Source organism: Phoxinus phoxinus (genome assembly GCF_949152265.1).
Source record: "Phoxinus phoxinus genome assembly, chromosome: 19".
NCBI lineage: Eukaryota > Metazoa > Chordata > Actinopteri > Cypriniformes > Leuciscidae > Phoxinus > Phoxinus phoxinus.
In genome coordinates this window covers 10,016,087-10,038,870 of record NC_136894.1, presented here as the reverse complement: position 1 = coordinate 10,038,870, position 22,784 = coordinate 10,016,087, and the positions used below count along the sequence as shown (strand labels likewise).

The 22,784-nt window shown below is 36.9% G+C and overlaps 1 protein-coding gene across 1 annotated transcript; it reads right to left on the bottom strand.

The window, feature by feature from the left end:
* Positions 1 to 517: 517 nt before the first annotated feature.
* On the bottom strand, positions 518 to 22,723 carry hpcal4 (hippocalcin like 4). The gene is made up of 4 exons (XM_079590981.1): positions 22,604 to 22,723; positions 4,885 to 5,060; positions 4,087 to 4,302; positions 518 to 3,988 (listed from the first exon to the last, which is right to left on the bottom strand). The coding sequence occupies exons 2-4, from the start codon at positions 5,044 to 5,046 to the stop codon at positions 3,791 to 3,793; spliced, it is 576 nt and encodes a 191-aa protein (XP_079447107.1). The 5' UTR covers positions 5,047 to 5,060; positions 22,604 to 22,723; the 3' UTR covers positions 518 to 3,790.
* Positions 22,724 to 22,784: the final 61 nt, after the last annotated feature.

Here is a 22,784-nt window from a genome sequence, read left to right as displayed (position 1 = left end):
GTTTGTGTGCATGAAAATGAGAGAGAGAGAGAATGAGAGAAATTCATGACACCATTTACCTAATCAGTAAGGATGACAAACAACACACAGCCGGAGACGATTCAGTAGACATCCACATATTTAATTCTCTATGTAACAAAAATAAGTACACGTCTTTGTTCAAGGAGCTTTACGATATTGAAAAAGTGAACAGAAAACCAGACATTTAGAAATGCACATCAACACATACAGTACAGAAAGCGAATTGTATTGCATGACTGGACACAATTAATCCCTTTTTAGTACTTTTTTGGGGACATAATCATAATCTGCACTGGATGGTTACATGTGAACTTACATTACATTTTTTAAGCTGTATTATAAATGCACACACACACACACATAATATATATATATATATATATATATATATATATATATATATATATATATATATATATGTTATAATATAATATATTATATAATATGTGTGTGTGTGTGTGTGTGTGTGTGTGTGTGTGTGTGTGTGTGTGTGTGTGTGTGTGTGTGTGTGTATATATATATATATATATATACATACATACATACATAACTACATTTTATTAACCCTATATCCAATTTTATGCTTTATAAAGTCTTTGGCACACAAAAAAAAATCTCTCATTGGACTTTAGCAGTGGCATGTATAGTCAGTTTAGTGGTGCACATTGCACAACATCCAGCAGGCCCATTTTGCACTTCCCATAATCATTACCCGTGACTATAACTGTGTTTATGTAATCTAATCACAGTGATCATTAAGATGGTCAAGATTTCAGACCATACATTGAGTCACGCTGGTACAGATCTGAACTGCGGTAGTAGATACAATGCAATGTCTTGAAAAGTCCTGCCATTTAAATATGACTGTCCCTTGTGAAAAAGAAGTACACTTCAGAATACTTTATTATTTATTATGGAAAGAATATACTTAAATGCTAAGTGAATGTAATGATTTGGACTCCTAATTGCACGTTAATAGCAATTAAATAAAAATTGATTATTGTTCAAATTGAAATTAAATGCATTTAGCTGAATTACAGTGCTTTTTGGCCCACTTTAGTGCTTCTTTATATGTATTTTCATAATTGCTTCTGTGAAATTTGTTTAAAGTGCTGACAAGCATGTAAATACACTTCATGTAATTTCTGTTGAAGTGTACTTTTAAAAGATTATTAAAACAGTGATTTAAAATGTACTTTAAAGTAAAACTTTTTCACGAGGCACATTCAGCACAAGAAACCCACTATGTAACATAACAAAAAAGAGATTGCACGGTCGTAAAACAGCGACAGAGGTGTGTGAATGTGACAGGAAATACATCCCACATGGATTTCACAAGATTGTGAGTAGTGTAAAAGCAGTTGTGACAAAATGTAAGTAAAGAAACTCCTGTTACTGAAAATGTAACCACAAGATATGCTGCAAAATGAACTGCAGGATTAAAGTGATCTATTGCTAAACTACTTTCACTATTGAAAAATAAGTCACTTGTAGATAAAGCTAAAATGATTATCTAAACATGAATAATCATTGCTATTGTGTAGCACAATGTTCCAGTAAGACATCCCCATTGTGATCTAGAAGTGGTTTTGAAAGGGATTCTTGCTAAAATTCACAGATTTGAATGGGTGCCCCCTGGATATATCACATGGGGATCTTATTTGGACCCCCTGAAAGCCCTGACAAGTTCTGATTAAAAGCATATGCTGAATTCAGAACCACATACTAGCATATCACTCTTATCATATCTTTCTATGGCAGAAATAGTAAGAGTATGTAGATCAAATTCAGCAATCGTCTTTTTGAGGGTCTTCTTCTGAAGTTAACCAGGCAAGTTAACAATAACATCTTTCACCACAGGGAGGCAGTCTAAAACTAAAGCTGAATTGCCTCTACTCACAATGTAGTGCAACATTATTCTCATGTTATAGCGCAATAGTAACATTGACAGGCACTACACATTCTGCGTCTGGTTTACATTTGTGTCCACTTATATTACAAGAGTACCGAAAGGTAATTCGACATTGACAATATTCATACAATTAAAATCCTTTTGGCTGACACTTTGCTAAGCTTGTGAAATAGGAGATGAATTAATGAAGACTGAACTAAACTAAAGCTCTCATGACATAAACAGCTCACCAGCCATACCGGGTGACGACAAACACGGCGGCGTAATACTCCTAGCACTGGCGTGAAGATCATAAGAAAGAATTAATACAAAGGTTGAGGCATTTGTGTTCTCTTACGTGAACTCACACTCACACACTGCGGCTTTCACACCAGATTGCAAAGAAGAAAACGCACACATTAGTTTCCCTCATTCACAGACAGACCCACATACGTAAGTACAGTAAAGTTTTTTTTGTGTGTTAGCACACAGATCATTGCAGCTGTGTCAGAATACGAAAGCAGTTCTAAGAGACACATTTACATGTACATATTAAGCATGTTTATAGGCATTATGTACAAAATGTCTTCATGTACATATATTGTCAGTTCTCTATCTAATAAATGCTACTCCTCATTTTCTGGCATGATCCGTCACGAAATATCACCCTTTTACCCAGCCATGGCTTTTTAGTTTTAACTCGGCCAATAACACGATTAGAAGATGGCTATGCTTTGCGATGGTATCATCAGATTATGGCAATGTTTTTTTCTAACAGTATTACTCGAGTGGGGTAGAGCGCTGTATATGAAGGCACCCGCAAATGTCAAAGGATTCAGTCCTGCCCAGAACTCTGTGTATCTACATTTCCCCTCTCTAATGCTCTTCCTCGGGCACAAGGCATGTTGCTGCTCTGACATTTTCAGTACAGAAAAAAATAATTCCAAAGATCATATAATATTTTATAGGGATGCACGGTATAAATATTTGGCTGATACCAATAAGCAAATAATTATTGTTATGGCCAATAAATATGGAAGCCCTAAGAAGCCATGCATTTTTCTTCAGAACCTGACACTTCTTCAGTAGATAAATGAACAACATATATATTCGGTTCTATTGTGTCTAAATAAATTAAAAATAAAACACAAAAATGAGTGTTTAAAATGCTACAGGTGAATTTGGGCATCACATTATAATGGATATTTATTTTGAGATTTGCTAAAGATTGCATTTATTAGATTATTAGTGTTTTTTAAAGAGTGTTGGATGACAGAAAAGATAAAGTTAAAATGAGGTAAATGAGCATGCACAGTTATATATACAAATAATGGGCGATTAACCCTAACCCTAACAATATCAACAAATAAATAAATAAAAATAATATCAGCAGATAGCTAGCTACAGACATATCGTGCATCCCTAATGTATATTTTCATCCTTTGCCTTTTGGATCATAATCTTGGATTACAATGTGTTAAAATTGATTATTTATTATTATTACTCATTTATAATAATTCAATTAAACTTCTGAAAGAGACGGATGCCTGTCTTTTGGCTCAAAAGTGACTTTTCTGAGGAAAGAAATGTCTTGTATTAATGATTCAATCTTTCAAACTTTCTGACTCTCTCTAAGGGCTGGAAAGCAGACAGAACGTGTAACAAGTGACACTTGCATTGCTCTCTCTTGCATTACTTTCACTAATCATTCCAAATGGCCACAATCATTGCCTTTGCACTCCCGAGATTACCATGCAGTCTAACTTCTGTTCAACATCTCTCAGCATCTATTACCTACATCTCTAGAAGTCTGTACATGGTTCTCCTCCCCTCCCTACACCCCCCAGCTCCCTTCACTCGTCTTCCTCCTCTCCTTTCTTACTTCTGCATGTCACATTGCAGTAAAAGAACAATGGAGGGGTCGCTCTTGGCCGCCTCTTTGAACTCCTCCAGCGTGATCTCATCGTTGTGGTCCTTGTCCATCTTGCTGAAGATTTTGTCCACGCGCTGCTGTGGGGTCAGCCCGTCCTCGTTCATACGCATCATGATCACCGTTCCAACCATCTTGTAGATTGCCTGGACATCAGAGACATCCCGAATCGACGGGGTGAACACATTTCTAAAGCAAACACATATTTGAGTATGCGAAGCAATGGCTTCTCTGAATACCTCACCTCAATGATCTCCAGCATCTCCATGCGTGTGATCTTGCCGTCTCCGTCTAGGTCATACATGTTGAAGGCCCAGTTGAGTTTCTGCTCAAAACTTCCCCTGGAAGTGATGGACAGTGCGCAGATGAACTCTCTGAAGTCAATGGTACCATCGCCATTTTTGTCAAATGTCCGAAAGGCATGCTGAGCGAATTTTGAAGCATCGCCATAAGGGAAGAACTGGAAGATACAAAACAGATATGGCAACTGACTTTTTAGTAATCTAACTACATAGACATCCTTAAATGATCATTCTTTCATCATACGCCCTATAAAACCCTACTGTATTAAATTTGATAAACACATTTCCAAGACCTCTTAATTAACATGATCAAAACTTTGCAGAAAAACCTGTTGTACACAATCTACTACATGCTTTTTGTCATTTGATAGTTTATATTATTATTTTTAGCGTAAAATGCCTTTCAGAATAATTATAAAACCTTCAGTTTGGGCATCTGAATAAAATGAGTTAGAGCTCCATTTTCTCCTTATATCATACTTTATAAAAGCCAAATGTAATAAATATGATAAACAAACAAACAAATGCAAACTTTAAACACAAATTCATACTGGTTTGGAACAGCATGAGTGCCAGTAAATCATGACAGAATTTTCGTATTTAGGTGGTCTATCCCTTTAAAAAAAAGTATTGAGATTATTTTTTATTATGCTTGTAATTTATTTTATGCACCTTGGGGTCATATGGATAACTATATCGTCTGTGTAAAGTATCCCTTTGGGTGTATTGACAACGTTCACCTTGACATAAAGTTGCTGGAATTCTTCCAGATTGAGGATGCCAGTTGGACAGTCCTTCAGAAATCCCTTATACCACTGCTTCAGCTCAACTTCATTGAACTCTGTACTCTTGGTCAAGTCGTCTAGCACCTCAGGAGCAAGCTTGCTGTTGTGTTTCCCCATCTTTTTACACCTCTCTGTGGACAAGGAGAGAAAAGAGCCATCAAATACATTAATGCTTTATAGATTGGCAGCAGCAATCAAAAACAGAAATGTATTGTGGACAACAGGTCTCTTGACAAGACTAATGCGAAGGTGTAATGTAACGCAACTGCAGCTGTGAATCGCACCATTCAAATGGCAACCGCTGTCTCCATCCTTTTTTATTACGTCTGCCTCAAATATCATATACACAATAAAGAGTACAGAGCGAGATTTTATCATTAACGAAAAACAATGATCAAATACCAGACCAACTGAAACAACAAGCAATTAAAGACATTTTAATATGATTTTAGACAAAATGGCTGAAAATCATAAATTCAATCACTAGTAAAATGATTTAAAGGTTTATCACTTTCGACCAATAGGTGGCACTGTCACTGAAATGATGTGGTGTGGTCAGAGTAAGACGACAATGCATTCAAAGTTTAGTGACAATAGGTCAAAGCATTTTCAAATTTGTTGATGCAGTATATGAAAACGGTTTCGCCTAGCGACACAAAATCCATAACTTTTTGCCGGAATGGTCTGAAGATTATACGATTCGATTTTGGTGAAAATCGGTCCAATGGTCGAAAAAGTATGTTTTTAAAGAAAAAAAACAACTGAGGCTGAGACCAGTGATATAGTAAAACGTTCAAGACAGGCCTAGTTATTTTTGAGCTCCGAGGTTATTAATTAATCAATGGTGTATGCTTCATTTGAAGCCATCAGCCCTGCAGAAAAATCCAGCATGAATTTTATGGTTCTGGGTTTATAAAAGTTTGGGTGAAAACTAAAAAGAGTGCAAAACAAAATAAAACTAAACATTTTCTTAAGATACAAATAATATAACAAGGAAAATAGGACACTAACTAAAACTAATCTAAAAATTTGAATTAATAATATAAAACAAAATAAAACGAGTAAAAAAAAAACAATATAGAGTGGAGTGGAGTGGACTGATTTTTTTGTGACAAATGATGTTTCCATTTCTCTGTCTTTTACTAGCTGTTGTCCGCTATTCTTTTGGGGTTTTACACTTTGTCATGACATTATGTCTTATAATGTGTCTGCCGGTGGCAAAATCCGAGATATATTAAACCAAATCCAAATTGCCCTAGGCCTTGAAAATGGATATATTTGGGTGCGCAAATGACAAATGAGGCACTGTGTTAATGAGTCATTATCTCCGCTCTCGGGTTATTAAAGTTCATTAAATATTGAACAGGTCTAAATAGTTGACGAGGGGCACACGATGACGGAATACAGCAGCAGCTTTTCAGAGGAACTCATCTGAGACATTCTGAGACCCGGTCGCCCACAGAGCTATTTTCTCCTCTGACGGTCATTTTAGTGGGATCATGATGACTAATCAGAGGTGAGCATTCATCTCCTCTCTCTCTCTCATTTTCTCTTGCTCTATTTCGCTCCCTCTTTGTCGCTGACCTTTTTTTGGAATTCTGTGGTCTGTCGGCTTTGCTAATCTTGGCATCTTTCTGATTAGTTAACTTTAGACAGGGGTGTTTAATTAAAGATCTAAGTGGTTAATGAACTGTATGGCTGACAACATTCGCCTCAAGGCTCTAGAAAGCTGATTCTTTGGGGCTGGTGAGACAATCCACTATTGTTTTCAATCAGAAAGGCTCCCATCAAACTCTGCAAGCACTCCTGCCCACAGGCCAACCTTTGTTAGCTCGTTTGTAATAAGTGACTGCTCAAAGAGCCGGCGTGCAAGAGGAAACAAAATCTGTCAATCATTACTTCAGAGCCCTACATGAAACTGCAAAGGAAATGAAGAGCGACTCAATTTGGAAAGCAACGTCTGTTTATGGAAGTTAATCTACACCCATATTGCTTTGGAACCTGTGAGAGAGTCGTGGTTACCTGGGAGTTGTAACATCAATAAGTTGAACACGCTGTTTTTTTGCCACAGATGTCATAATATCCTTCAAGCAAGGATTCATATCTCTTTTTATTAGAAAATTCAGACACACACTACCTTTTTTTTCAGGCACTATTATAAACAAGTTTGTGGCTTGTTGTTTAAGCCAAACATAAACTACAAGGACTGTTGTACTTTTTATATTTTAAACTAGTAAAATAGTTAGGCCCAGACTATATCCAACTAGCAGCACCTGACCTGCCCACGCATCTGAGTTGTAGTGTGTGTGCACGTATGAGACACACTGTGCCAAATTTCAATCAGTGTGAAAATAATCATTATTTCTTCATTTACTGTTTTGTGCAAATCAGTAGGGCTGGTAAAAAAAAAGAAGAAAAAAAAAGATTTTTGCAATTAATTGACCTTTCCTGAAATCACTAGACTGATTTTTACACTATTTTCAGTGGCTGCGTGAAAATGTTTTTGTGTCACTTCCTGTTCTGCAGCTGTCAATGTGTTCAGATAAACTCACTTACTAAACCGTGTTGTCTGGACCCTGTTGTATTTTTTTATTAATATGGACCCTTTTCACATTTACAGGGTTCTCAGAAGCGGAAGTCGTCATAGTTGGGTAAACTTCTATAGTGGTGAATGGGAGATGACGGCAAAAATTATATTTTGTTCCCAAATTGTATTCCCATTTGCTCCACAAACAAAAGAAAAAATATATATAGAGAGAGAGACTAATTACAGCAGTCAGAAGAGAGAATGATGGCAATGATCGGCAAAAATTATATTTTGTTCCCAAATTGTATTCCCATTTGCTCCACAAACAAAAGAAAAAAAATATATATATAGAGAGACTAATTACAGCAGTCAGAAGAGAGAATGATGGCAATGATCAATGCCATCACTCCCTCAGCCGTTGTATTAGAAACAATTCGTTTTTTGTAATTTACTGCCTAGGTAATATAATACAACGAATATACAGTGAAAATAGGCAGCTATTTCAAAAAGAAGAGGTACTTGTTACACTGCCCTATAAACATCATAAGAAGAGAGAATATTTTGCATAGGCAAGCAAATCAAGCAGGAAATCTGGTCTCAATACAAATCAAAAATGATGTTTGATGACATATTGGTCATATTGCTAAGTGTGCGAGTTTGTTTTACAATGCATACTGGGATCGTACCTGGAGTCAGAGAGGAAAATGATCTTGTAAAGCTCTTGTAACCAACATCACAGAAAAAAAGGATCTGTTAGGCTTTAAATGTGAGCAGGACGTGCGTCCTTGACCTATTCCTTTTACTCCTGACATGTCTACGATTCAATTAAGACCAACAGATCAGGCCTACCAGCATGTATCTTTTATTCAACTTCTGTCTTCACAGCACACAATGAGGCCATCAGGAACACAGTGTGAGATGGAGAGAGGGGTGGTAAGGAGTAAGTAGATCTGTATAGCAGTGGTGTTCTTAAATGAGGAGGCATTTTCTTTAATAAATCAAATGTAAATTCATGTCCCACCATTTAATGTTGTCACAATTTTCCTTGTTAAATAAACATTACATTAAAAGAGAGAGAGAGAGAGAGAGAGAGAGAGAGAGAGAGAGAGAGAGAGAGAGAGAGAGAGAGAGAGAGAGAGAGAGAGAAAGAGAGACTTATTTTCATCAGTCATCAAGCTTGTTAAACTGGTACGATGTACCTTTAATTTCACCAAGCTGATTGCTCACAAAAAAACAAAACAAAAACATTCATCATGTTTTCAGTCCTTTTCAAGTTTGATTTTGGCATGACATAAAGCGGTTATACCCAAGTGGCTGAGTTATTTACTTACTTTTTAATTAGCCTTCCCATTAACACCATCATTTTGTTCATTCAGACCAATTCACGAATGCGCACGAAAACAAAAGGCAGGATTTATAGCACAAACCAATCATATCCAACCATAACTAATCATATCCAATCATAACATCGAGGCATTGCCTCCTCTCAGGTGACTTCCCCCTATTCATTGTCAATTACCCCCCTCCAAACCCATCGCATGCTTTAGGGGGTCTGTAAAAGTCAATGGGCTCAGGGGAGGCAAAGAGAGACGTGGCGTCCCGCTGTAACTTTACCTGCGGGTGTCCCTGTTGGACACTGTTACTTTGGAAAAACAAGTGATTTATACACCTTTTTAATGTCAAATTTTTTTCATATTTGCATTGTTTTATTTTTATAACAAGGGTTATTTTCTCATCTAATTGTTTGAGGAGGCACTGCCTCCCTTGCCTCCTCGGTGGAAACGCCCCTGAGGTATAGAGACTTTGAAGTCTGGAAGGCAATGGAAATGTTAAACAGGGAGAGTGGGAGTAGAGAGGAGTTTTGAAACGGGGGGAGACCAACTGTGTTTGGTGTCCAATGTGAAGTTAGACAGAACTTGCCCCTGAGCCTCCGACAAGGCCCAGTTTAATGCCTGTCAGGAGAGCAAAAGCATGTTGCAGAAAACTGGGCTTCCAAAAGCACCTCAGCCGATAAGAAATATGGGCAGACAGTCTTAAAATGAATGAAAAATACAAAGTACACACGCACAAAAAAAACTTTTAATCTTTGGCTTGAGTTCAGAAATAATAGTTTTATGTCATCTTCTTTTCCCAGTTGTTTACTGTGGAATATAATCTCTCCTGAGTTTCTGTCCGATGAGTCAGTTCCTGCTTCATTTACCACCCAAGAGGACGTTTCTGCTTATCAACGAATGCTAGCTTTTATGTGGCTCCTACAGGATTATGACGGCTGCTTGCGGATTAGTCTAGCGGTGCTGAGGGAAGAAATGTGGGAGACATTGCAAAGGTGCTGCTGTCACTATGCCGTTTCTCTTTCCTTGAGCAGAAGTGATGCTTATCTATGAGGATTTGCAGATTAATTCAGGCCCGTCGCCAAGGCCGGGCATCGGGGAGTAGTACCCTCCAGATGACACAACGAATAATTGTCTAATCGTCAGCAAACTTACAATTGAGAGCAAAAACCTTATTTCTTACTTCAGAAAGACTGCATTACACTGCATTTCCCTGTTTGGCTACTGGTTAACATTATTTTCCACAGCCTTGGTGTCAAGGTGACATCAGCCAAAAGTTGTTGTTTTTTAAGAATAACTTTCACAATAAGACAGGGTGCATGTATTAGGAAAGTATATAGAAACTACTTTGACTTTATGTTGACTTTAAAGAAATAAAAAACTCTAACAAAATTCTTGTGATGAAACCAAAAAGGTCACATGCATTAATTCTGCTTCATGATCTTTTACAGAGTCACGTCTAAAGCTGTTACCTCCCCGTCAGTAAGAAAACAGAGTGAATGTCTTTAGTGGCCTTGTTTCATGGCCTCTCCTATCACTTTCTCTTTTTTCATCAGTTCTCCATTGTCACTCAGATTGATCGATGGACAGTGATTGCCTGTGGTCACTGCTGATGTCTTTGACATTCCAGCCAGATACAGCCTGTGTGTGTTCCTTTAAAGATCCACAAAATGAGATGAGAACCGTTGGAGCCGAGATGTGCTGGACACTGGGGCATTGGCAGTGGATTAATTCCACCACAGCGCACATGCATAGACACATGCACAAACACACTCAAATGCACACACGTACAAAGACATACAGGTCTGGCACTTAAATGGATCCCAGGTGGGAAAAAAATAAAAAATAATTCAGGGCCTGAACATTGTACTGGCAACTGTCGGAGATTGAACGAGAAAAGAAGAGATGACTCAATTTGAGTCTCTTACAGACTTTATTCACCCCAGTGACCCCCTGCAAACTCTTTCAAGATTGACATGGCAGAAGGAACTGCAGAAATGAAAGAGTAGTAGGCTTTAGATTTAGAAACACATAGAACTTGTCATCATATTCAGTCAAGTTTGGTCATTTAAAAAAGAAAAGAAAGTCTTTAACAAGTCTCTATAGGCTCCCCATTGCATTTATTAAAGAAAACAGTAATACAATTTAAAATAACTTTTATATTTGAGTATATTTGAAATATTATTTATTCATTTGATGACAAAGCTGAATTTTCAGCATCATTACTCCAGTCTTCAGTGTCACATGGTCCTTCAGAAATCATTATGCTGATTTGCTGCTCAATTACTATCAGTTATTATTGGTTATTATCAGTTATTATTGGTGCTCAATTATTAATAAAGGCTCTTACTATCAATGCTGAAAACCGGTTTTGCTGATTAATATTTTGGAAACCATGACAAACAACAATGAATTTTTTTTTTTTTTTGATTAATAGAAAGTTCAAAAGAACATTTATTTGAAATAGAAATCTTTTGTTACATTTTTTGTCTTTACTATCACCAATTTAAAGGGCACCTATTATGACATTTAAAATGTTCCTAATGTTGTTTAGGGAGTCCCCAACAACAGTTTTACATGCATGCAATGTCAAAAAACACTTTTGTTTTCGTATAATATGCATTTATTTTTACCTGATTTGCTCACCGACTCCCAAATGATTCGTTCAACGACTCGTTTTTCCAAACCCCTCCTTTTGCGCGACGCTAATCTGCGATTGGTCAGATGACCCAGCAGTGTTTACAGAGATAATACTTATTGTTTAACACGGAGTACAATGATGCTTTTATCAATTAAATCGTGTTATAATAATGATTATAGTCCACTGCTTTGTAGTTTGTAGTAAAAAACTAAAAACAAGATAAAGAATTTAATGTTATGTTAGCGAGCATAGCCCAGAGTTCATATTGTAAAAGCACAATCAGTCTTTGTTTGCGTTAGCCCGATGCATAAACATAACGTTTAAAAAAAAAAAAAAAATGCAGTTACGTTACTACGAGGTATTACTCTATTCTATAAGACAACTCCGAAAACAACGACAAACACTTCACATATCTCAATACAATTGCCATTGAAGACCTAGAAACTAAACGGTGCTTACACAACAAACAAAATAATAATTAAGCATGCTACATAAAACATAAAAGCAACAATTATTAATAACACTTACAGGTTGTGATACGAAGGAGGAAGCTGATGCAAATACACTTAGAAATGAACCTTCCTTCAATATCAGTCGGCTCGCGAATCCAAGTTTGATTGCATTTAAGAAGCAATCGTCTTCAAAATGGCGCGAACAAAGCACAAGGCTCGGACTATACTTCTGTGGTATAGTTGTATATATGAATTGTAGCCACTTAGTCTTCAAATGCTCCTCCTTGGGCAGATGAAAAAAGTTGGCTTTTGAGTCGCACTTCAGAACACAGCGTCTCGTCGCCCTGATGTTTTCCCTGGCCTTGGAGCGCAATAAGTGGGCGTATCGTATTCAAATAACTTGACAAGTTGACGTCATCTAGTCAGAGAAAAAGCTTCGGTCTTCTAACGATTCATAAAAATGACTCAGAGTCGACTCTTACTTTTGAAAGACAATAACTTTATATACGGTGCACTTTCATATTTCAAACTTTGCAGGATGTTTTTGTTCACTTAGATCGTGTTACACACTACATGAAAGGTAAATTTCAAAATTCCATAATAGGTGCCCTTTAATGCATCCCTATTCTGAATAAAAGTTATTTTTTTTAATCTTACCCTAAACTTTTGAATGATAGTGTATCAGTTTCAACATAGATGATGATAAGAAATGTTTCTTGAGCAGCAAATCAGCATATTGATTTCTGAAGGATCACTGAAGAGTGGAGTGATGATGCTGAAAATTCAGCCTCGCATCACAGGAACAAATGACATTTTATAATACATTCAAACCGAAAACAGTTATTTTAATGTAGCCTAATAGTATTCTATTCCTATTTCACAATATTACTTTTCTTTTTTATTACATTTGGATCAAATAAATGCAGCCCTGGTGAGCACAAGATACGTCTTTCATCAAAACAATCTTAATTATTCCAAATATTTGACTGGTAGTGTATCACACATGGAGGTAACAACAGATGACCAGCCTCAACAGCTAAATATTGACCAGTTTGGCAGAACTGGTTTCACCTGCTAGACTAGAATTATCCAGCATTAATCTGGTAAATTGTGGTCTATGTTGGTCTTTGTTTTTGCCCATTCTAGACTCCCATTATCTCTCTCTCTCTCTCTCTCTCTCTCTCTCTCTCTCTCTCTCTCTCTCTCTCTCTCTCTCTCTCTCTCATTCTCTCTCTCTCTCTCTCTCTCTCTCTGTGACAGCTCAATGTAACGGGCCATGCACCTCACAGAGACAGAAACTGGGTTTTATCTGCATAGTCAGACATAATAGATCAAATGCAATAAAGTCGCTGTAATTTAAACAAATGGAGCTCTAAACGAAGGGAGGAGCATGTTCATCTAATCCTGTCAATCACATCACAAGGATAAATGGCCGCATTCCGCATTCCTGTAATAATTATTGTGGCATTGTTCTACCATTGCACTAATCCCTTTTTCTTTGGATTATTTAGATTGTACTTTTTAAAATTAAAGGTAGGGTAGGTCAGAATTGTCTAAAAAAAACTTTTATTCAAATTTGTTTAAACTGTCTTTATATACCAATGCATAATTAATATGCAAGTACTCTGAAATAGAGAGTATAAAAAACCGAGTGACTCTAGTGTATTTAATCTTCAATAAACACAGCTCATTAATTCCATTCAGTCCCACCTAAAAACGGGTGCGCGACTGCGCGCACGTGGGCAGAGCCAGTAATAACGGCGGTAGTCATGGCGACGGAGAGTGACAGTCGCGCAAGCCAATCCTGTGATTCGTCCCGAATGGAAATAATGAGCTGTGTTTAATGAAGATTAAACGGTCTAGAGTCACTCGATTTTTATACTCTTTTTATCAGAGTACTTACATTTTAATTATGCATTGATATATATAGAAAGTTTAATCAAATTTGGTAAAAAGTTTTTATATAAATCCTACCTACCCTACCTTTAAAATGACCTTTATCGCTTTCAAGACATCAAAAAATCATTAAATGCATGTTTTTTTGTTAGATTTATATATTTACAGATTGTTCAACTAAAAGCCAACTAAAAAAAATGTTTTCTATAATAAAGAGAGATTATTATTTACATTTAAAGGTGAAACAGGACTCAGACATGTATATGCACTAGCACACAAACACACATCCGATTGAGCGTCACCGACCTGAATAGGGAGGGTGTTCTAAGTACCCTATAAGGGCGCTAGCCTTTTCACAACAATGTTCCGGCCCTTTTATGGTGGACAAAAGTGCCGTGTTACAAGTGTGCTTTATCAAAACCCTGGGATGATACCACTGGTGAATAATTGGTTGTCCTGGTAACAGACCAGGAAGCTTTCACAACCATTGTCTCACAAAATTCAGCCAATAACAACTGGTTAAAAGCTTTGCCATGGATGGATCCTCTCTTTGGCTTAATTTAGCTCTTTCTTACAGTTTTTTTCCAATTGCTTACACACGTTTTCAAAACTATATCACCTTTTCCCAAAACTGCACACACAAAATGCAAAATGCCTCACATCTCTTTCAAAATGTAACACTGCATTCAAAAATGTCATAAACACAGAATGAAGCATTTGCATCAAGTGGCAAACACTTCTTTCATAATACAGTTTTTTCCAACTGGATAGGCTACACACATTTTAAAAACTGTCACCTTTTTTCAAAACTCTACACACAATCCGATTCCCCACAATCCCCAAATGCCTCACATCTCCTTCAAAATGTAACGCTGCATTCAAAATGCCATAAACACATCTCAGAATGAAGCATTTGCATCAAATTGCAAACACTTCTTTCATAATGGTAAATTTTTGGATATACCATGTAAACACTGTTGTTCTAAATCTAAAGCTCTTTGGTCTTTCATAGGCTTATATCTACATTTCAATACAATGTTCTTCAGTGAAAGTTATCTGCTGAGAGGGGTAACATGTACACTGTAAACACCAATGCAATGTAGAAACAGAAAATAGGCCAAACATTACTGTTGTATACAGTAGCATACAACAAAACCATAAACATGTAAACCAAAAGTATATTCTTTAGAATACAGTAAAGAACACAATTGTGTGTGTGGGGTCTCTGTCCAATTTGCATCCTTTATTCAAAACAGGTAATCTGACCTTTGATCTGGCCTATACTACAATTCAGTTAAGCAATTAGTGTTTGCACATGTGAGGAGTGTGTGTGTGTGACCTGGTGAATAAGTGTAGCATTTTGATTGGTTGTGTTTGGAAAAGGAAAGCAAGTCACTTCCTGTTAGATTTTTGTGTTTTAGGTAGAGAATTGTGTGTAGTGTTTTGAAAAAAGTGTTTTATGCAATTGAGTCAGAGGCTGAGAAATATCTTGTGAAAAATCGTGTGACATGAAAATATTTTGTGTGCAAACAATAGGAAAAAAATGTAATATGCAACAGCAGAATCAATTCATAATAAAGTTGGATAGCGCTGATTTGATTTACTTGATTTTCTATTCAGGGTTGGGTTGCCATTTTAAGTTAGCTATTTAAGTTATCAAGATTCATTTGCTTTCAGTTGACTTGACAAAAAAAAAAAAAACGAAATAATCTTTTCCACCATCGGGACAAACCGTTCTCGTTGCTTAACCATTCCGTGCCGATCCGGCCCAGTTGGTATGGATAAAGTTTCATTTTCCACTGAGGGACTGATAACGGAGCTCTTTAGAATGTAATACAAATGTATCAGTCACATTAAAATGCATTAGGGATGTGTGATAAAAAAAAAAAATCTTTTGTTTTATTTATGCTGTTTCAAACATACTGCTTTCCATAGAAAGAAATATTTATCTTTATCCTTCACACTTTATATTATTGTTGTGATGACTAAATTCACTTATACAAACATATTTATTATTCAGCTAGGCCTATTATTTGTCATTAAAGCAAAAGGAAGATAAACCACATACTATTCTGAAATTAAATATAAGTTAGATAGCCTACATCTCTAATTGACTTTTCACTCAAAGTACCATTAATATTTTACCTAATATTAATATACCGTAAATTGAAAAAGTGCAAACCTGATGAGCAATTGCAAATATTATGATCCTTCTCTCAGTCTACGAATGATTTATGGATGTGTACGTCACTCCTGAAGCTTTGTATGCCACCTTCTCTTCACTGCGGTTCAATTACAGGTGAGTCATAAAATTCTCCACTGACTCATGTGGCATAACAACCAATAGTGGGCATAAATAATGCAGCTGTTTGGAAATATGCAGCCTAAAGGTCAACCATGCTTATCTGGAGTTAAAGGGGCACATCCAAAACTGTCAGTCGTCATAATCAGCCAGAGGAACTTTTGTGAGCAAAAGAGTCAACATAAAGGGGATCCTTCAATTATAACAGATCAGTGGGGAAAATATAGTCCCTTTATTTCCCCCTGTCTCTGTCAGTGACAACAAAACTCTCTGTCCCTAACTGTACTTTTTTCCTCACTACCACTAATGCACAACACTCACACACACAGGGCATGGTGGCAGATGGTTCAGGGCAGTAATTTAAGATAGCTGCTGTAGGCAAGGTGCTGCTGTGTCCCATGTGGGGTATGGGGCAAAGACAAACAAATCACTTAGCAACTGCAGGACTGCTATAGTCTCGACTTGGGCCTCGATGCTAAATTTAGGATCTTCTAAAAGGATGCAATTAAAGGCCTAAACAGCATGAATTATTTTTGTAAATGTACCTTGAAGACGCTATTTTGAAAATTGTGTGTGTGTGTGTGTGTGTGTGTTCTGGTCTATATATGAAAGTCGGTGTAGTCCAGCATTGTTTTGGACCCCATTGACTTCCACTGTATGGGCAGATACATTAAAAAAAAAATCTAAATATATTGATTTGTTCTACAGAAGAAAGTCGTACAGGTTTAGAACAAAATAAGGGTAAGTAAATACACTTTCTGCTTTTGGTTAACTATCCTTGGGGTGAAAGTAACCTGCTTTTTCAGACAAATGCTCCGTCTCCTATAGAGTTTGATATCAAAGATGTCAAATTCTGCAATCAGATTCAGAGATTTCAATATGAACATTTCTAATAAAAAAGCCACATTCATTTTTTTTTTAGCTCTTTACAATGTCAAGACTAATTTCTCTTTTTTATTTAATTTATATTAAAGACCTTCAGGAGAAACATCTCAGACAAAGTTGATAAATGAAACATAGCTGAGAATCCCGTCTCCTGAGCTATAGAGCAACCCCCGAGCAATAGCATTTTTCTCTTGGATAAACAGCTATGTTTACTGGCTCTAAACGAGTCCCACTGCATCGGGTTAAATTAGACCATTTAGTGTTTCTATAGTGATGTTTCCCCAATCCAGTGCTGAAGAAACATATTTTCCTCTCTCAGGAGGAGAGGGCAACCCAATGAAGGTCACTGCACCTGCTCTCTACCTCTCAAAATAGTGTATGTACTAAGTACTGTCATTTGTATCTGCTAATGCAACACTGTTGCTGTTGACGGCTGGAGATACAATGTAGCATAATGCTGTATTTTGAGGAACCTAACACTACTCTAGACAGAGTTCCACTCCACAGAATACAATGGAACTCCCTAATGCTTCTTCAGAATCCAATTATGTTTTGTATTTGAGGTAATTCTGTGCAATGAGTTAAAAAAAAGGGTTAATGATACTATACCAATCAGTAGTTATAGCTAAGCCAAGCAACACTATTACTATTGCTCATATTAGTGATTTGAACAAACCACTAGGCCTACGTCTTAGCAAATTTTAATGTGCAAACTCATCCCACACCTTTTGTGCTATACAGACATTAATGATATTTCACTCATGTTGCTTGTTGAGGAAAAGTGTGCTATTACATTTAGCATTTACTTTTACTAAGCATTTAGACTTTTTAGCCAATTCACATGTCAGATCTCATGAGAAAATAGCATATAGTTACATGGCATTTAAGCGAAACCTAAAATATGTCACTTGAGGGTAGACTCATTTCACTTGGCCAGTAAGCTACCACTCAGATCACCTTAGAAACCACCTAGCAACACACAACAATAAAGGCAGAACTATACCACAACACCAAAATTTTTGTGGCAAGTTTTGCATGGGCATTCACAACTCACATACAGTACTTCAGAAAAATATCTGGTTAAATCTGATATAAATAGGCTTTCCTGTAGCTCAGTGGTAAGAGCATTGCGTTAACAACGCAAGTTTATGGGTTCGATCCCAGGGGATTGCACATACCTAAGTAAAAATGTAGGATAATGCAATGTAAGTCGCTTTGGATAAAATTGTCTGCCAAATGCATAAATGTAAATAATATAATAGGCCTATTTATTCAATATAATTATATTGATTATATTATATTGCTAATATAATTTAATCAATTTAATCAATATAATACATTTGAAGTCGTTCACTTAATTTCCTTCTATTACTGAGAAAAAAAGATAATGTCAGAAGATAATCTAACCAGCTAAATCAAATATTATAAAATCATTATGGTTTGTGGTGTAGGAAACAAAGTTTTAAAGCTTCTGTTAGGGTACAAAACAACAACGTTATGATAATAAGCCATCCGTCTCTGTTAGGCAGAACAAAATATTGTACCATTAAACGGCTGTTCCAGATGCTGGAATAATACAACTTGAGCACAATCGGTATTTAGTATTCAGAACGGCGTGTCACACAGGTGCACAGTCTCTCTGTGATCATTTTATTGTGCTGCATTTGATTTAAGTGGCTTGGCAGGCGGTATTTGAACTGTGCCCTCTCAAGGATGGCACTTTGGGGGGGAAATAAATGGGATTATGAAATGTGGTGATGACCAGTCTGGGTGGTCGATGTAGTGCACTGTAATACCTCTAAAAGAAGTGCACTACATTGGCGAATTAAATTTGTTTCCTGTGAAAAATGGGCAAATCCATTGTAAACATCCAGGGCCTCATTTATAAAATGTGCACAGAGTGTGCATATACACTAAAATCCACGCCAATGATCATATTTATAAAAATGTGGAAAAAACATTTGGACATTGACGGGTGCTCTTTATATGTTAATTACATTAGTTATGTGCCATTTACAAGGCAGAGATCTAAAACCATTTAGCTGCGGACAATTTCAAGATCATTTATGATTTATAAATTTCACATCAGAGAGAGAGGCGTAAGCACGTTCTCTGAATCACACGGACACACATTTGAGAAATGATCGTAAGATCAAATGTAAGATGGTGTTTACAAAGCATTTTATAAATGAGGCCCCAAAAGTTTGAAATTCTATCTCCCCGGAGGTGCAAATATCAGTTCAATGTAAAATCAGTTTGTGTTCAAATCAATGAGCTGGAAACATAAGCAGTCAGATGCTAAAGGATGTGCTGTCCCATACTATCTATAGATTGGACACAGTGGGTGTCATTCTATGCCAGACATTATGTTTGCCATAGAACTGTCAGTCCTATTTCTCAAAATCAGCCTTATCATGGTTTGTATTTAACGCCTTGCTGTACATGTTGGGTAAGTAAGCGCATTGAACAATTTGTTTCTAACACCCCAGGGCGTCATCCGATAACTCCAGCTGCTAAATGTATCTGACAGCGTCCCTCCGTTATGACACTGTACTTGCCTCTCATTCAAATTCAGAACAGGAAGCAGAGCAAAGAACAACAACAACAACGCCAGCGAAAAAAGATTAACAGAAAGGAAACAAGCCAGAGCGCTTCTGTTTGACATGACGAACATGCACAATATGAACAGGATCCCATCTGAGAGGGGAACAATACACAATCGTCATCATTCGTTCTTCCAAGCAGGCATTCCTTTGTTTTTCCATGTCGAGCTGTCCAGAGGTCATAGATCGGTCCCGCCAAAAAGCTGACAACTGTGTGTGGCTTCCAGAGCTCAGCCATTTTAAATCTGCCATCCATCTCCATGAAAACCAGAGCATGTGACACGGGTAATCAGTCAGTCAGCCATGCGTGTGAGCGTAGTGCGATACTGGCCAATGCTCTTGGTGGGGACAAAATCAAGGGGACGGTCGGACGTGTATGTGCTGACCCTATGACCCGTCCACAGTCTAGTACTACTATATTTTAGGCTAGTTCACTAAAAAAGCTGTACCATGGTTGATACGCAAACGCCTCTTATCTTCTATACATGCCTCAGTCATCTGATTGATAGTTTAGCCTACACTTTTTTTAGCAAGTGAAAGCACTTTTAGCGTAATTATACAAAAGTCCTCCTTCAGATTGTGGTACACTTGTCTTTTTGCTGTGAAATCTTTACTGATTTAAGAATAACTTTTATATTTTTAGCAATATTTCAAGATGAACACTAACTGGACTAAAGCAACTGAGGTTTACTTGATTATCCATGCATTTTCTTTTTAGAAAAATCATGTTAAAATGTGACTATTAAATATGATACATCAGGCTTTTGAGGGATGTCTATCTCTATTGCCCCATAATTAAAACGATAGAGCTTTGGTAATTAAATAAGACTTAGTATTATTATTGGGAGATATAGAGTGACAACTGATATTTATATGCATTTTATAGTCTGTAATACTTGTTTCATTGGTTTACTTTAAAAGCTAGAATTTCATTTTACATTTTGACCATAAATATCATGCACTAAATTGTATATTTTTGCTCAATTTGGGCCTCTGAACTAAGTTGAGGTGTTTTTTTTTCCTTCTCGATATCCATATTCTGATAATACTAGCCTATATGAGTTATAATTGTCTGCTGTATCAAATATGACACTGTTTTTTTATCTTTTGTCTAAAGGTTCAATAAACTCTTCCATTAAAAAAATGACTAATTCATGTCAGGCTTTACAGGTATAAAGGAAAAGCTCCTTCCACAACAGGACACATTTTCAGATGTTTCAAACTAAACATATTTCACAACCGCCCTGCACTTCAGCAATTGAATTGTGTCAGACGAAGTGATGTGACCGCGGACCTCCGCTCTTCTCATCATTAAACCATCCCATATCTCTCCGGCCCTCTGCCGTGTTTCATCTGAGCATACATAATCACATCTGCATCCATTCATTATTTGAGCTTAATGAGCAGTGGCCGTGAGACATACTGAGCTCATTGAGGCTTCACGGCCGCTCGCAGGCCCGTCCAAACGGAAGCATGGAGGCAAGCAAACGTGGTGCCAGCAAGCCGATGCTCTCACAACTCGCTGCTGATCATTTTAGTGACAGTTCAATGGTGAACACTTGGTGACCAGTGAACAGAGCACTCAAAGAGCAGTCAATTATGAATTTAACTTCAGGTTATATTCTAAATCTAATTTCAAGAGTTACATTTTAGTTGAACTTAAAGTAGCCTACTAAAATAACTAAAACTTTATTATATATTAAATTATATAGGCACAATATTACTAAAACTTTAAACAAAATTAAAATGAAAACAGCTACAATTAAAGAATATTCATAAAAACTGGTATATCAGTGATAGAATGGCACTGTGCCTGATCCCTAAAAATCTCTACATGACTAAAAATGACATGAGCTTGCGATGCCAAAAAAGTCTGCAAGGGCCTATAATGCACAAACAATTCTGCATGTGTCTATGATGCCAAAAAATGTGGCATGTGTCTATGATGCTCAAAAATGCCGCACAAATTTATGATGCTCAAAAATTATCCATGAAATATGCCTGAAATGTGCTGTACGCATGATGCGCAAGCTGCACAAGTGTATAATGTCGAAAATGATCCCAATGAAAGTGTCCAAAAAAGCTGCAAGCACATCCAAAAAAATAGTCTATGATTCCCAAAAATGCTCGGACTCACTTGTGAATGACGCCCGCAAATTGTGCACACCTCTGTGATGCCCAAAAACGAGCTTTATGGTGAAAGCTGCACATGCACCTAATGCAAAAAACAAACACACACAAAAAAGCCCAATTAAACCATTCAAAAATTCATGATTCCCAAAAAGGTTGCAAGCACATGCCCAAAAATGCTGTGAGTCAATGTTGCCCAAAAATGCTCTATGCACCATAATGGCCCAAAATTACTGCAGTTCTCTATGATGCCCAAAATGCTGCAAGCACCATGCCCACAAATGCTGTCTTGGAAGGCAGGTGACTATAGGTTTGGAGACACAGCCATGTTGTCCCACTCATATGCGTGGCGTGGCGCAGCGCAGACACAACACTGACTCACATCCACGCATCCATGAAGTTTTCTGGCACCGCGCTATTGATAAACAGACCTTAACAACTCGTCATTATGTCAATAACACGGGCAAATACGTGCAGCGGACCAAGTCATCATACAAACCATAAGCCAACTTAACACAGTTATTTGAATATAAGGGCAAACTAACAATCACGCAACAGACTTATTGGCTTAAAACATGCATGTAGCCTATATTCCGTTTTGTTTAATCTTACTTTAATGACATCTATGTGTCTGCACAAGATATGAATGCATGACTAAGAATTAACATGACATTTATGAAAAGTTGTAATCGCACATTCTTGGAAAACATCTCTTTATAGCAAAGGAAATATACGATAATGTGTTTTAGTTTGTGGGTTCATTTATCAGTTATAGTGTCACTAAATGAAATATAAAATATGTATGTTGTATTCAGCGAACCTTGAAGGAACAATGCACACATTATGAAATGATATGAAATGACAAAGAAGTAGATAACTATTTCAATGCAAATACAATATTACTTACCCAAATATTGTGAGAGAAGTATCCGGTATTTTATGTATCGCTCAAAGTGACTTGTACTCTCGCGGTTGGAGGAGTAAACTGTACTTCAACAGAAAAACGCCACCTATTTGTTTCTTCCCTATGAGGAGGATGAATGGAGCGGTTTCGTTTCCCTTGCCAACACATTTGCATAAGGACCGCC